This window comes from Dipodomys merriami, unplaced genomic scaffold (assembly GCF_024711535.1).
Source record: "Dipodomys merriami isolate MVZ:Mamm:240054 unplaced genomic scaffold, mDipMer1.0.p SCAF_20, whole genome shotgun sequence".
Classification (NCBI taxonomy): Eukaryota; Metazoa; Chordata; class Mammalia; order Rodentia; family Heteromyidae; genus Dipodomys; species Dipodomys merriami.
In genome coordinates, this window is record NW_027203382.1 from 6,488,985 (window position 1) to 6,503,163 (window position 14,179).

A 14,179-nucleotide genomic window follows, 5' to 3' on the forward strand; every position below is an offset into this window, starting at 1 on the left:
GCTCCACTTCTGATTTTCTTGTGGTTAATTGGAGTTTTTCATGGACTTTACTGCCTGGGCTGGCTTTGCAGCATGGCCTTCACATCTCAGCTCCTGAGTAGCTGGGATTACAGGTGTTAGCCACTGGCCCTTGGCTCCAAAGTCATTTAGATTTAATCGTTTCAAATTAGTTGACTTTGAGGAAAGAAGAAGACAAAAACAATAAAAAAAAAAAACCCTCAAGTTATTTAATGAAAGAAACTTGAATGAGAATTTGTGTGGGAGATTTAGGCTTTAAAGTGCTTTTGAATAAAAATAAAAGAAAAGATAGTATTAGTGATCTATTAAAAATATTCAGTCTGGAAGTGGTGCTGTGGCTCAGGTGGTAGAGCTTCTAGCCTTGAGCTGAAGAACGCAGGGACAGCAACCAAGCCCAGAGTTCAAGCCCCATGACCAATTAAAAAAAAATTCAGTCGGGTAAAGTACTAATAATTAAGTCACTTGTTATGTAAAAACATTCCTGTGCTCTTTTTGGGGGAGGTCAATAGGTGTCATTTCAGTTCTTGGTCTTGAACTCAGGGCTTGGGTGCTGTCCTTGAGCTCTGGGTGCTCTGCCACTTGAGCCACAGGTCCACTTTCACTTTTGTGATGATTAATTGGGAATAAGTTTCACAGACTTTTCTGCCTGGGAAGACTTCTGACTTTCAACCACCATCATCATATAACAGCCTCCTGGGTAAAGCCAGGATTACAGGCATGAGCCACCAGTACCCAGTCCTGTACTTATTTAGTTTATATTAAATGCCCAATGCCTGAAGTATTCCCCTCTCTGTAGGGGAGGTCTAGGAAAAGCATGTCTTGAGAAGTGAAGGATGAATAGGGTACTAGGGAAGAGGATATGAGATAATTAGCAAACTTTGTCGGTAGTTATAGCTACTTGTACCAAGGCTGGGAGATGGAAAAGAAGCATGGCAAATTGCAAGACTGAAGGAAGTAGGCACAAATAAAGAATAGAAATAGAATGGTTTTAGATTAAGTTGCAAAGTTAGAGGTCAAGTTTTTATCCCAGAAAACAAAGGTAACTAAGAGTCCCAAATCAGGTATAGTGGTGGCTTTACCACAAACTCTGGAATATACAATTTTAAAATTTGGGAGAGATGGTAATATTGATGCAGGTTAGAATATGAAAAGCAATTTTCTTAGTGAAACCATAAGTACAGAATCAAAATATTTATATGTAATGCATGGATCATTTTTTAAAATAATTTTTATTGTGATTGATTACATAAATTTCACAGTATTGTGGGATAGTGATACTTAGGGTTACACACACATTTTAACCTTCACAAGGCAAATTGTTATTATCATGGTCTAAAAGTTTATGAATTCTATAAGCTTTGACAGTACAACTATTTCTTTCATATTGGATGATGTGTACAGTTCTTTCCTTTTGCTTAGTGTAAGCTGTTTCCTCTTTCCCTCTCATTCCCTTCTGTCCCAGTTGCTGCCCTTGAGTTGCTTAGTTTGTTTTCTGATGGGCCTCTCTATTGTATATTTGCCTGTTTCCCTCTGCTCTGTGCCCTCTTCCTAGCTTCTCTCAGATGTGCACATGTATTTACCATATATGTGGTCAAGAACATGGAGTCATTTAGAAATGATATGACAATTAAGTAGAGGTCCTTTGTTTCTTGAGTCCTGTTTACTTTGTCATATCTCCTTTCATTTTGAATTTAACATCCACATATCAGGGAGACTGTGCTTGCTTACCCTGCTCAAAATGATTTGTTTTAGTTACATCCATTTCCCTGTGAAAATGCCATTATTTTGTCCTTTCTAATGGCTGTGCAATATTCCATTGTATATAGGTACCATAATTTTTGGATCCATTCATCCGTAGTGGGGCATCTGGGTTGTTTCCATATCTTGGCTATTGTGAATAGTGCTGCAACGAACATGGAGGTGCATGTGTCCTTGTATCCTGCTTCCTGTTGCTCAGGGTAGATGCCTAGGAGTGGTATGGCTGGGTCATAGGGGATGTCTATATTTAGCTTTCTGAGGCACCTACAGACTGCTTTCCAAGTGGTTGTATTGGTGTACATTCCCACCAGCAATGCAATAGGGTTCCTCTTTCTCTGCATCCCCTCCAGCATATGTTGGTGGCTGAATTTAGAATATGGGCCATTCTGACTGTGGTAAGATGGTATCTCAGGGTTGTTTTTATTTGCATTTCCTTTACTGCCAGGGATGATGCACATTTCCTCATGTGTTTCTTTGCTATTTTTATCTCGTCTTCTGAGAAGTCTTTCTTAGTTCCCTTGCCCAAATAATGATTGGTTTGTTAGATTTGGGAAGGATTAGTTTTTTGAGTTCCCTGTATATAATGGATATTAGGCCTTTGTCTGATATGTTCCTGGTAAACATTTTTCCTAGGGGCTGGGAAGGTAGCTTAGTATAGAGTGCTTGCCTTGCATGCATGAGGCCCTGGGTTCGATTCCTTAGCACCACATAAGCAGAAAAAGCTGGAAGTGGTGCTGTGACTCAAGTGGCAATAAATTGGCCAAATGCTAAAAATAAATATAGAAATAGACAAAAATAAAAATAACCCATTTAAGAAACCTGAAAAAAGTGTTAAAAGAAATTAAATGAAAGTTGCCTCAGCAACAATTGGATGACTTACCATGTGTCTCCGTTTCCCTACTAATAGAAATCCTAATTTATGGTCAATTAATGTAAGGTTAAACAGCACAAACTTCCTGTACAGCTAAGCGCTTAGGTTCTGATAAATAAGACATGAATTATTTTCCGACTGCAGCTAACTTGAGCTGAGTTGCTGAGGGACCAGAGTTCAGGCCTCACAACTGACCAAAAGAAAAATAAAAAAATAAATATATTTATATATTTATTCCCAATTGGTTGGCTGTCTTTCTAGTTTGGTAGCTCTGTCTTTAGCTGTGCAGAAACTTTTTTAAGATAGTCCCATTTGTTGAATCTCTCCAATTTGTTGTGATCCTGGGACTGTCCTGCAGTATAGTTTTAGAGTTTCAGGTTTGATGTTAAGGTCTTTAATCCATTGAGTTGATGTTAGTGCATGGTGACAGGCTGAAGTCCACTTGTAGTTTTCTGCATGTGGTTGCCCAGTTTTCCCACCACCAATAGTTGAAGAGGCTGTTTCTTCCACCGTATGTCTTTGGCTCTTTTGTCAAATATAAGCTGACTAAAGGTGTGTGATTTTATTTCTGGATCTTCTAATCTGTTCCATTGGTCTTTGGATCTGTTTTTTGCGCCATTACTAAGCTGTTTTTGTTATTATGGCTCTAGCATGGATAATTTTGAACTTAATTTTTTTAACCTTTTAAATCTCAAATTTTAAGAAGTAGATTTCATGATTATATTGAAGAGAATGTTATTTATTTTTAGTCCCTCAAGTTATTAAGAATCTTGGCTTTGGGGCTGGGAAGGTGGTTCAGTGGTAGAGTGCTTGCCTTGCATGCCTGTGGCCCTGGGTTCAATTCCTCAGCGTCACATAAGCAAAAAAGAAAAAAGCCGGAAGTGGCATTGTGGCTCAAGTAGTATAGTGCTAGCCTTGAGCTGAAGAGCTGAGGGACAGTGCCCAGGCCCAGAGTTCAGGTCCCATGACCGAACCCCAAAAACAAAACAAAACAAACAAACAAAAAAGAACCTTGGCTTCTATACTAAACTATCCAGATGAGAATTTTGAGAACTTTCCCATCTTTTTTTCTGCTTCTGACTATAAACATTGAATGAAAACTGGAAGATTTAATAAAGGGAGCACCTTCAAGTTGAGTCATCTGCCATTGAGTGGATGTCCTTCTGGGAAGCACATCTGAACACTTCTGCACATGTCTCATTTGTCATAACTTAAGTTCTTAGCTGTACAGGAAGTTTGTGCTGTTTAACCTTACATTAATTGACTATACATTAAGATTTCTATTAGTAAGGAAAAGGAGACACATGGTAATTTATCCAGTTGTTGCTGAGGCAACTTTCATTTAATTTCTTTTAACACTTTTTTCAAGTTTCTTAAATGGGTTTTGTTTGCTTATTTTTATTCTTTTGTCTGTTTCTACATTTGTTTCTACCATTCAGCCAATTTATTGACTAGTTACATATTGCATTTATTATTTCTTATGCCACTAATGGTTATTTGCTTATTCTCTGGCTTTTAAATTTTCTCATCTTTACCTTTTATTACCTGCAAATAAAACTGTACAGCATCGAATGTTACTGAAGGAAACTTGAGATAGTAGAAATCTAAATTATTTTTAAATTTATTTTTAAATTTTTGAATTGTTTTCAGATTACAGAATTTGTAAAAATAAATTAATCGCTTTTTGTGCCCTTGCTCAGATTCACTAATTTTTATCTTTATAGTAATAGATTTTTATCCCTTTATTTATTTACATAGTTTTGTGGTTTTGCTTAGGGCTGATTTTGAACTGTAATACTTCCAATCTCTCTGCCCTTTGGGTAGTTGGGATTACAGGTGTGAGCCATCATACTCACTTTAGCTTGCTTGCTTATTTATTTATTTATTGTTTTTTATTCTCTTATTTCATAGTATTATTTTATTAGCTATACCTTCAAATACAGTGTGGAAAAGGAGTGGTAAGACTATACATGAGTGAATTGTTTTAAGTGGGAGGGCTTCCAGTTTTGTGTCATTAAGCATAGAGGTGGAGGGTTTTCTGTAGATATTTGTTTGTCAAGTTGAGAATGAGCCCCTTGGCCTACTGAGTTTTAAATCATGAGTGGTATTAGATTTTTAAAAAAATTTCTTATTTTTATTCCCCCTCCTTCCCATCCCTCCCCTCCACCAAAGTTGTAAAGTTTGTTTTTTGACATAATGACTTGTACGTCTCATTGTTGCAATGGGTCCACCTGTATCCCTATTTAAATGGTTTGTTTTTGTCCTTCCCCTCCACAAATTATACCAACATCAAATACAATGAAAGCAGGGTTTATACCATTGGGGAGGGAAGTTTAGCATATTTATACACACATATATAATACTAGTTGCAAAAGTCATGTCTCTTACATTTTTGTATGTATTTTTGTTGTTGTTGCTCGGGGGGGCTTGAACTCTGGGCCTGGGTGCTGACCCTGAGCTCTTCAGCTCAAGGCTAGCGTTCTACCACTTGAGCCACAACACCACTTCTGGCCTTTTCTGCTTATGTGGTGCTGAGGAATTGAAACCAGGGCCTCAAGCATGCAGGCAAGCATTCTACCACTGAGCCACCTTCTCAGCCCTTCTTTGTATTTTTTTAAAATGAAAGTGTTCTTTTATTTTTTTATTTTATTTTATTTTTTTATTTTTTTTTATTTTTGGTCCGGTTGTGGGGCCTGAACTCTGGGCCTGGGCGCGGTCCCTCAGCTCTTCAGCTCAAGGCTAGCACTCTGCCACTTGAGCCATAGCGCCACTTCCAGCTTTTTCCTTTTTGCTTATGTGGTGCTGGGGAATCGAACCCAGGGCGTCATGCATTCAAGGCAAGCGCTCTACCACTGAGCCACCTTCCCAGCCCCGAAAGTGTTCTTTTCTATAAGGCCTGTATAGTAATATATGCAGCAAAGTTTACATTGATGCAATATCTTAATCTTCAGTTTGTATTTCAATGTGGTCAGTCATTCAATCTTTGTTAGTTCCTAGTGTAAGACAGCATTGCAGTTGACATGTCACTTTAATCTCCTTTAATCTTTATGTGTGTCTGAGATTATTTGTTTTGAAACATGCATATTAATTTATGCATTTTAAAAATTAGAGCTTTATTAAGTCTAGATTAGTTATCCCTTATTCTCACATCTAGAATCTTCTGTTGTCTGTCATCCCTATAGTGTTGCTACTTTTTTTCTTTCTAGTGTATTTCCGTTTTTCAAAGTAATTGTTTACTTATGACATTTTCATACATGCATATAACTAACTTGGTGTTTTTCATCCAGTTTATCATCTTTTCCTAGCCCCTTTTTTTCTTTCCACATCCCTGATATTCTGCCTGTTCCCTTCATGTCCTATTTTCCTTTTTCCGTATCACACGTGATTCTTGTCCTTATGAGACTGGTTTTTCTCCCTAGTGTTGCTACATTTTTTTTTTTTTTTTTTAATCACTAGGACAGGGTATTGTCTGGTTTCTCCAGAGTTTTTTTACTTTTTTTCATTACAGCTAATTGCAACTTGTGAGAAGATACTTTGAGGCTGTGTAATTATCTTACTTAAAAAAAGTCTTACCTTTAGATTTAGAATCTATAGTTGATTTCCACCTTTTACCAGTATTTCTGTGAGGAATGCAAAGTGGTACTTTCCTGATACTACTACTCTGTCCACGTATATCACTTGGCATTCCAAGCTCTATCAGACCCTATTCTGTGTATCTGAGTCACCTATTAGAAAAGACTCCACAGTTTCCATTCTATTCCTTTTTTTTGAGGGGGTGGTTGGTCATGGGGCTTGAACTCTGGGCCTGGGCACTGACTGCCCTTCCCCTCAAGCTCAAGGCTAGCGCTCTGTTTAGATTCTCATGGACTTTCTTGCCTGGGCTGGATTTGAACCATGATCTCAGCCCCCTGAGTAGCTAGGATTATAGGCATGGAGTTAATGTTCTTAATAATCTTTTATTATCTTCATTTTGTTACTCAAGTTCTATTTGGCCAATGAAAGCTTCTTCACATTGCATCTGTTTTTCTGTTTTGTCATTTATGGGGCTTGAACACTGGGCCTGGGCAAGGCTAGTGCTCTACTACTTTGAATCACAGCCACATTTCTGGAATTCTGATGGTTAATTGGAGATAAAAGTCTCATGGACTTTCTTGCCCCAGCTATCTTTTTAACAACAATCCTCAGATTTCAGCCTTCTGAGTAGTTAGGATTACAAGTATGAGCCACCAGTGCCAGGAGACTCTTTTTATTATTATTTTTTTTATTAGATTACATTTTTTGTTTAGAGGGGAATTTCATTGTTACATTTCTATATAGTATTTATATTGGCTCTTAAATCTTTTCCCTCCTGTATATTTTTGACGTGCCTTCATTTTTTTCTGTTTTTTTCGTTTTGTTTGTTTGTTTGTTTTGTGGGTCATGGGACTTGAACTCTGGGCCTGTGTGCTGTCCCTCAGCTCTTCAGCTCAAGGCTAGCACTCTACCCCTTGAGCCAAAGCACCACTTCCATTCTGTTGTTTTTGATTATTTGATTATTTGAATTTTAGCACAGTAAGATTGTTTAGGTTCAGTTTGTACCTTTCCTGTCACAGCCTTAAAATTTTCCATTTCTCAGAGGAACTATAATTTATTTTAGTGTGGAAGGGAATCTAGATCTCAAGATCTAGAGGTAGATGATTATAAATTTAAAACTTCGTAGATGTTTACATTGGTTGATGAGAACAAATAGCCAAACGCATATTGTCATAAATGCAAAAAAATCTGCAAAGAACTATTTTTTGTTCTGTATTCCCCTCCGCTTTCCCTCTCTTCCCCTCCTCTCCCTTCTCCTACCTCTTTTCCCCCCTTCCCTCTTTTCTCTATGCATTATTATTATTATTATTATTATTATTATTATTATTATTATTATTATTATTATTTTGGGTCCAGTTGTGGGGCCTGAACTCTGAGCCTGGGCGCTGTCCTTCAGTTCTTCAGCTCAAATCTAGCGCTCTACCACTTGAGCCAAAGCACCACTTCCAGCTTTTATTTATTTATTTATTTATTTATTTATTTATTTATTTATTTATTTATTTATTTATTTATTTATTTATTTTTTGCTTATGTGGGGCTGAGGCATCAAACCCAGGGCCTCATGCATGCAAGGCAAGCACTCTACCACTGAGCCACCTTCCCAGCCCCTATGAATTATTTTGAATGGGTTTCATTATGTCTTTTTCAGATGTACATACAATATAATTCAATCATATGTCCCCTCTCTTGGTTTTCCTTTTTTCACTTCCTCTTCTCTCCAATCATCTCCACTGTTCATTTGAATTTTTTTTTTTTTTGTACTAGGGTTTGAATTCAGGGCTTTGAACTTGCAAAACTGGCTCTCTACTATTGAATCATGCCTTTTGGTCCTGTTTTTCCAGTCATTATATTTAGGATAGGGTCTTAACTTCCTGCCTAGGTAAGTACCTGAGCTGTGATTCTCCTACTTTAACTACAGTTGCTGAGACCACTGTAGTAGGCTCATGCCACTGTGTTGTCCAGCTTCCTTCTGAACCTAGTCTCATGTAGACAGATCCTCCCAGTCTCAGTCTTATACATAACTTGAGGATGATAGGTGTGCACCAGTTAGTTCACTTAGCTATGGATTGAGAAGGAGATTGTGAGAACTTTTCTATCTAAGCTAGCTTTGAACCACAAGCTTCTGTTTTCATTTTCAAGTAGCTAGGATTACAGATGTAAACTACCAGCACCCCGCTGATACTGTTTCTCTCTGGTTTACTCCATTTAACATAATCTCCAATTCTGTCCATGTTCTGAAAATTACTTAATTTCAATTTTTAAGGCCAAATAATACTCCATTGGTGTGTATATTTTCTTCCATTATGTGTGTGGCTGTGTACAATTGTTTATTAATCTGCTAATGGGTATACATAGGCTGATTCTATTACTTAGCTATTAAATAGTGCTACAGTAAACATGAGTATTTGTATTGCATGCTGACCATACATTCTTCTCTGGTATATTATACAGTGGCATTATTATTACTTTATTTTCTTTCTTTTTCCTTTCTCTTTCTTTTCCCTTTCTCTTTCTCTTTCTTTTCCCTTTCCCTTTCTCTTTCTCTTTCCCTTTCCCTTTCCCTTTCTCTTTGTCTCTGTCTGTCTGTCTCTCTTTCTCTCTCTCTCCCTCTCCCTTTCTTCTTTTTTTTTTTTGTCAGTCATGGGGCTTGAACTTTGGGCCTGGGCACTGCCCCTCAGCTCTTCAGCTCAAGGTCATTGTGAGCACTCTACCACTTTAGCCACAGAGCCACTTCTGGTTTTCTGCTGGTTAATTGGAACCCAGGCTGGCTTTGAACTGTGATCCTCAGATCTCAGCCTCCTGAGTAGCTAGGATTACAGGCGTGAGGCACCAGCACCCAGCTGTTTTTTTTTTTTTTAATTCTTCATTTTTTTAGTGCTATTCCTGGGGCTTGAACTTGGGGCCTGAGCACTATTGCTCAAGGCTGGCACTCTGCCACTTGAGCCACAGCTCCACTCTCCCAACTTTTTGGTTGTTAATTGGAGATGAATCTGAGAGATTTTCCTGACCAGCCTGGCATCAAACTGTGGGTCCTCAGATCTCAGCCTTCTAAGTAGCTAGGATTATAGGAGTGAGGAGCCAGTACCCAGGAAGTTTTAATACCAGTTTATTCTGAATGTTCTTCGGTACTACCAAACTTGGCACTTTTTTTTTTTTTAAACATGGTACTTTTTATTTAGATCAGTTGTCTTAAACATAATGTTCACATCTCAAGGTTAGAATTTCTTGTATTGGCAAAGACTTTGTTTTATCTAAGTGTCCTCAATGCCTAATATATGAACGGTTCTCAGTAAAAATTGAATAAATCCTTAGAGACTTAATGGAGACTTGTATATAAGAAGGATGACTTCTCTGATACATTTGTTAAAACGTTTCAAAGAATTCAGGGAAAGTATCAATCCTTTTTAAAAAGTTAAATGGCATTTAGAGGCTACAACCACATGATCAAAAATAAAAATAATGGTATAATTGATTTGGTAGCATAAACCTAGAAGTAATGAACACTTATTCTTGTAGATTTAAAAAACATGGATATGGCTTGTTTATACTTTAAAAATTTTAAACTTATACTTGCAGACTCAGAATCCTTTCTGCAAACTCTTACTAATTTGTTTTCATGCAAAATGTTTCTTAGAGCAATTCTGCCATCTGGTGGCACTTTTGAAAATTAAAGAACTAAAGATGCCTCTGTTTGCTATGTTGTTTTTGCCTGTAGTAAAAACATGAAATCATGTCAAAAGCTGAATCTACTGTGTGGCCAGTAATTTAATGCTTTATTCTCAGTAATTCAGATGTTTACTACAGATGTCTTTGGAAATAAAAATAAGAAGGTGTAGTCAAGTATTTTTAAACTGTATTTTTACTACCTTCTACCAAGATTTAGAAGTGGACTAAATAGTTTTGTGATGAGATATTGTTTTCTTATGGTTGTTTGTAGAAATTATGAATATCATGAGAATTTGCTGTTATTTTAGGTTTATTTCTGTGGAACCATAAAAATTTTAGTGATTTATTTTTCTCAGATGGTTAACTTATTTTTAAAAAGCAAATTAATTATAGTGTCTTAATTACAATAAATTGCAATCTCCTGGAATAACAGAATGGAGTTATAAATATTATTTTCCTCTTTGCATTTTGTTGGAAACAAGAGTCTGGCTGTGTTGTGGCTATGTTGCTTAGGCTGGCCTTGAGAACTCACGTTCCTCTTGCCACAGCCTATGTTAATGCAGTTAGAAGAGCACGCTGCCACCATGCTCCCTTCAGAGGTAGAATTTTGCAAGCACGTAGAAACTACAAATACATATCTACTTGGTACAGCAACAAATTCTTGACATTATTCCTAGTTTATAATTACTACAGCTAGCCTTTTAAAGGCATATGTTCTTTTTAAAAATTTTTTTTAATTGTGAAAATACTATACAGGGGAGTTACAATTACATGGGCAAGATAATGAGTACATTTCTTATCAAGCATTGTAGCTTCCTCCTTTGTTTCCCCTTCCCATCCCTTCCCATCCTCCCCCCACCCCCCACCTAAGCCCCCCACCCCACCAAAGTTGTAAAGTTCGTTTTTCCACATAACGAAAGGCATATGTTCTATTTCTTGTTTTGTCTAAGTTTATAGCCTAGGATTCTGTACTTGGTAGGTTTTGCTAATTATGATTATGATTCCAACCTATTTTTAGCCAAAACTGAAGTTAATCTGTCAAATATGTATGTGAGTTATTTAAAAGTTAATATTCCTTTTTCTATTTGGCCACATAGAGTTGATATATGAAATGTTTAATGACTTGAGTTTTCTACTTTTAAGAAAAATTAAATTCCTAATGAATTTTGTTTGAAATCTGTTTATTTTCAACTTTTAGCCAGTCGGATGATGATTCTGGGTCAGCTTCAGGCTCGGGATCAGGTTCAAGTTCTGGAAGCAGTAGTGATGGAAGCAGTAGCCAGTCAGGTAGCAGTGACTCTGACTCTGGATCTGACTCAGGCAGTCAGTCAGAATCTGAGTCAGATACATCCCGAGAAAACAAAGTTCAAGCCAAACCACCGAAAGTTGATGGAGCAGAGGTAATAAAATTATCAATGAAAAATAGATTTCTTATTACTTTGGGCAAATTTCTAGCATTGGCTTATACTATTCTTAGTAGAGCTTCTAGAATGAAAAATTAAACATTAAATGTACTTTTAGTAATTCTTTTTTTTTTTTTTTAATTTATTTTTTTTGTTGGTCGTGAGGCCTGAACTCTGTGCCTGGGCGTTGTCCCTCAGCTCTTCAGGTCAAGGCTAGCGCTCTACCACTTGACCCACAGCATTACTTCTGGTGTTTTCTGCTTATATGGTGCTGAAGAATTGAACCCAGGGCCTCATGTATGCAAGGCAAGCACTCTACCACTGAGCTGCCTTCCCAGCCTGTACTTTTACTAATTCTTGAGCCTGTGTTAATATATTTGGACTAATATATCTAACTAAAACAGCAAGAATAAAATGTACTTACAAACATAGAAAGTTCTGCCTCTTCTGAGACAGAGGTGAAATTTCAAAAATGTTCAAGTTTTCTGAGGCTGAGGATATAGCGATAGAACATCTGTTTTTCTGTGTGGAGGACCTGGGTTCATCCCTAACACTACAAAATCAGGGATGAATATTAAGGGTTTATGTGGTCTTGTAAATAAACACATCCAACTTCATTAACAGTATATGCTTTATTACTTAGAGTTCCATTCCATGAGGAGATAAGATGCACAGGCCAAGAATACAAATCAACATATTGCTTCATTAGTGGAGAACTTTTACCATTAAAAAAAAAAAGAGCTAATGTAATGTGCTTAGTGTCAAAGTGTATTTATATTTTGAACAGGTTCTTTATCTTCACACTGATAAAATAGCCACATTGTGTGTAGTATTATATTATCACTTTGTTCTTGAAAATAATACTGTAAACAATCGGATATCTATGAAATTCAACTTACCATAAATTACTTAAAATACAATTAAAGTCATTTTATTTAACTTCTGTTGCAGTGATATTGCATTATATATAACATTAGCAAATAAAATAGCCTTAATTTATTACTTGGAAGGAGTGAAAAATGTTGGAATTATCATAGCTTGTTGTCCCTGTCCCATGGTGGTACCCCTCCACCCCAACACATACACATTTTATTACCTGATTTATGTATCTGTTACAGTTTTGGAAATCTAGCCCTAGTATTTTGGCTGTTCAGAGATCTGCAATGCTCAAGAAGCAGCAGCAGCAGCAGCAACAGCAGCAACATCCAGCTTCATCTAATAGTGGATCAGAAGAGGTCAGTTCAATACAAGCTGGCATATTAAAAGAGATATATGCCTAGTTACTTAATATAATTGTTTTGAAAGTGCAAATAGGAAATATTATGTCTCAGACATTTTGAATTGTAGACGTGAACTCCATCTTTAGAGATGAATCCCAGTCAATGAGAAATTTGTTCAGATGTCTTTTTTTGGTTGTTGTTGTTGGTCATGGGGCTTGAACTCTGGGCCTGGGCGCTGTCCCTCAGCTCTTCAGCTCAAGGCAAGTGCTCTACCACTTGAACCACAGCTCCACTTTCGGTTTTCTTGTTGTTAATTTGATATAAGAGTTTCAGGGATTTTCTTGCCCGGGCTGGTTTTGAACCATAATCCTCAGATCTCAGCCTCCTGAAATAGCTAAGATTACAGGAGTGAGCCACAGGTACCCAGCTTGTGTGAATGTCTTTACACCAGAATTAGAAATAAACTAGCTGGGCATGTTGGTGTATGGTTATAATTCCAATAGTAGTTGAAATTTAGACAAGAGGATTGAAAATTTGAAGCTATACTAGTCTAAGACCCTATGTCTTAAAAAAAAAAAAAAGTAAGCTGAGTGCTGGTCGCTCATGCCTATAATCCTGGCTACTCAGGAGGCTGAGATCTGAGGACATTGTTCAAAGCCAGCCTGGGCAAGAAAAGTCCATGAGACTCTTGTCTCCAATTAACCATCAGAAAACCGAAAGTGGCACTGTGGCTCAAGTGGTAGAGCACTTGCCTTGAGCTGAAGAGCTGAGGGATGGTGCCTGGGCCCAGAGTTCAAGCCCTACAACCGACAAACAAATGAAAATAAATACAAAATAAATTAATATAGTATATACACTTATAAATGCCTTTATATATGCATGGACATCAGTGAAGGAAGAAATATTAGAGTGTTAAATTATATTTGCATATAATAACAAACAGCTTTAAGATTACTTTTATTTTTAAATTACATGTATTTGTACATATTACATGCAACATTTCATTATATGTATATAATAAGCAATTATTACACCAAGGTACTTGGCATATAACAGGTTATTATGTCTGGAGTAACAACCTCAGACATACTCAGTTTCTTTTGGGAACATTGAATATTTGTTCTCCCAGGTCATGGTGATTGAACTCAGGGCCTGGGCATTGTCCCTGAGGGCTTTTGCTCAGAGATACTCTACCACTTTGAGCCATCGCTCCCCTTGTGGTTTTTGAGTGGTTCATTGGAAATAGATTCCTCAAAGAGACTTTTCTGCCCAGGCTGACTTTGAACCTCAACCTTCAAATCTCAGCCTCCTTAGGAGGCTAGGATTACAGACATGAGGTAGTGGTACCTGGCCATTAATCATTTTGAAGTATAGGATAGTTTTGAAATACTTAATTGTTGCTAACTATAGCTATCCTTACTCTGGTATAAAATATTTAGAAGTTATTCATCCTGGTATAAAGTATTTAGAAATTATTCCTGGTACAAAATATTTAGAAGTTACTATTTCTGACCAACTACATCGAAGAACACATTAACCATCCCTTCTCTATCTGTCCCCCAATAATAACACAAAATAATTGACATAATAGTTTTGAAAGAGTAGTTTTAAAGAATAAATGATATAATAGTTCCTGTCCCCGTACAAGCATTCGTGTGAGTATGTGTGCG

General features: G+C 37.0%; 1 protein-coding gene across 4 annotated transcripts in view; it reads left to right on the forward strand.

Moving 5' to 3' along the window:
* Chd1 (chromodomain helicase DNA binding protein 1) overlaps positions 1-14,179 on the forward strand; it is a 93,985-nt gene that overhangs the window by 22,775 nt on the left and 57,031 nt on the right. For all 4 annotated transcript variants that reach the window (XM_070031018.1, XM_070031022.1, XM_070031021.1 and 1 more), the window contains 2 exons: positions 11,085-11,286; positions 12,408-12,524. In XM_070031018.1, coding sequence (XP_069887119.1) covers positions 11,085-11,286; positions 12,408-12,524 — 319 coding nt within the window. The remainder of the gene's footprint in view (positions 1-11,084; positions 11,287-12,407; positions 12,525-14,179) is intronic.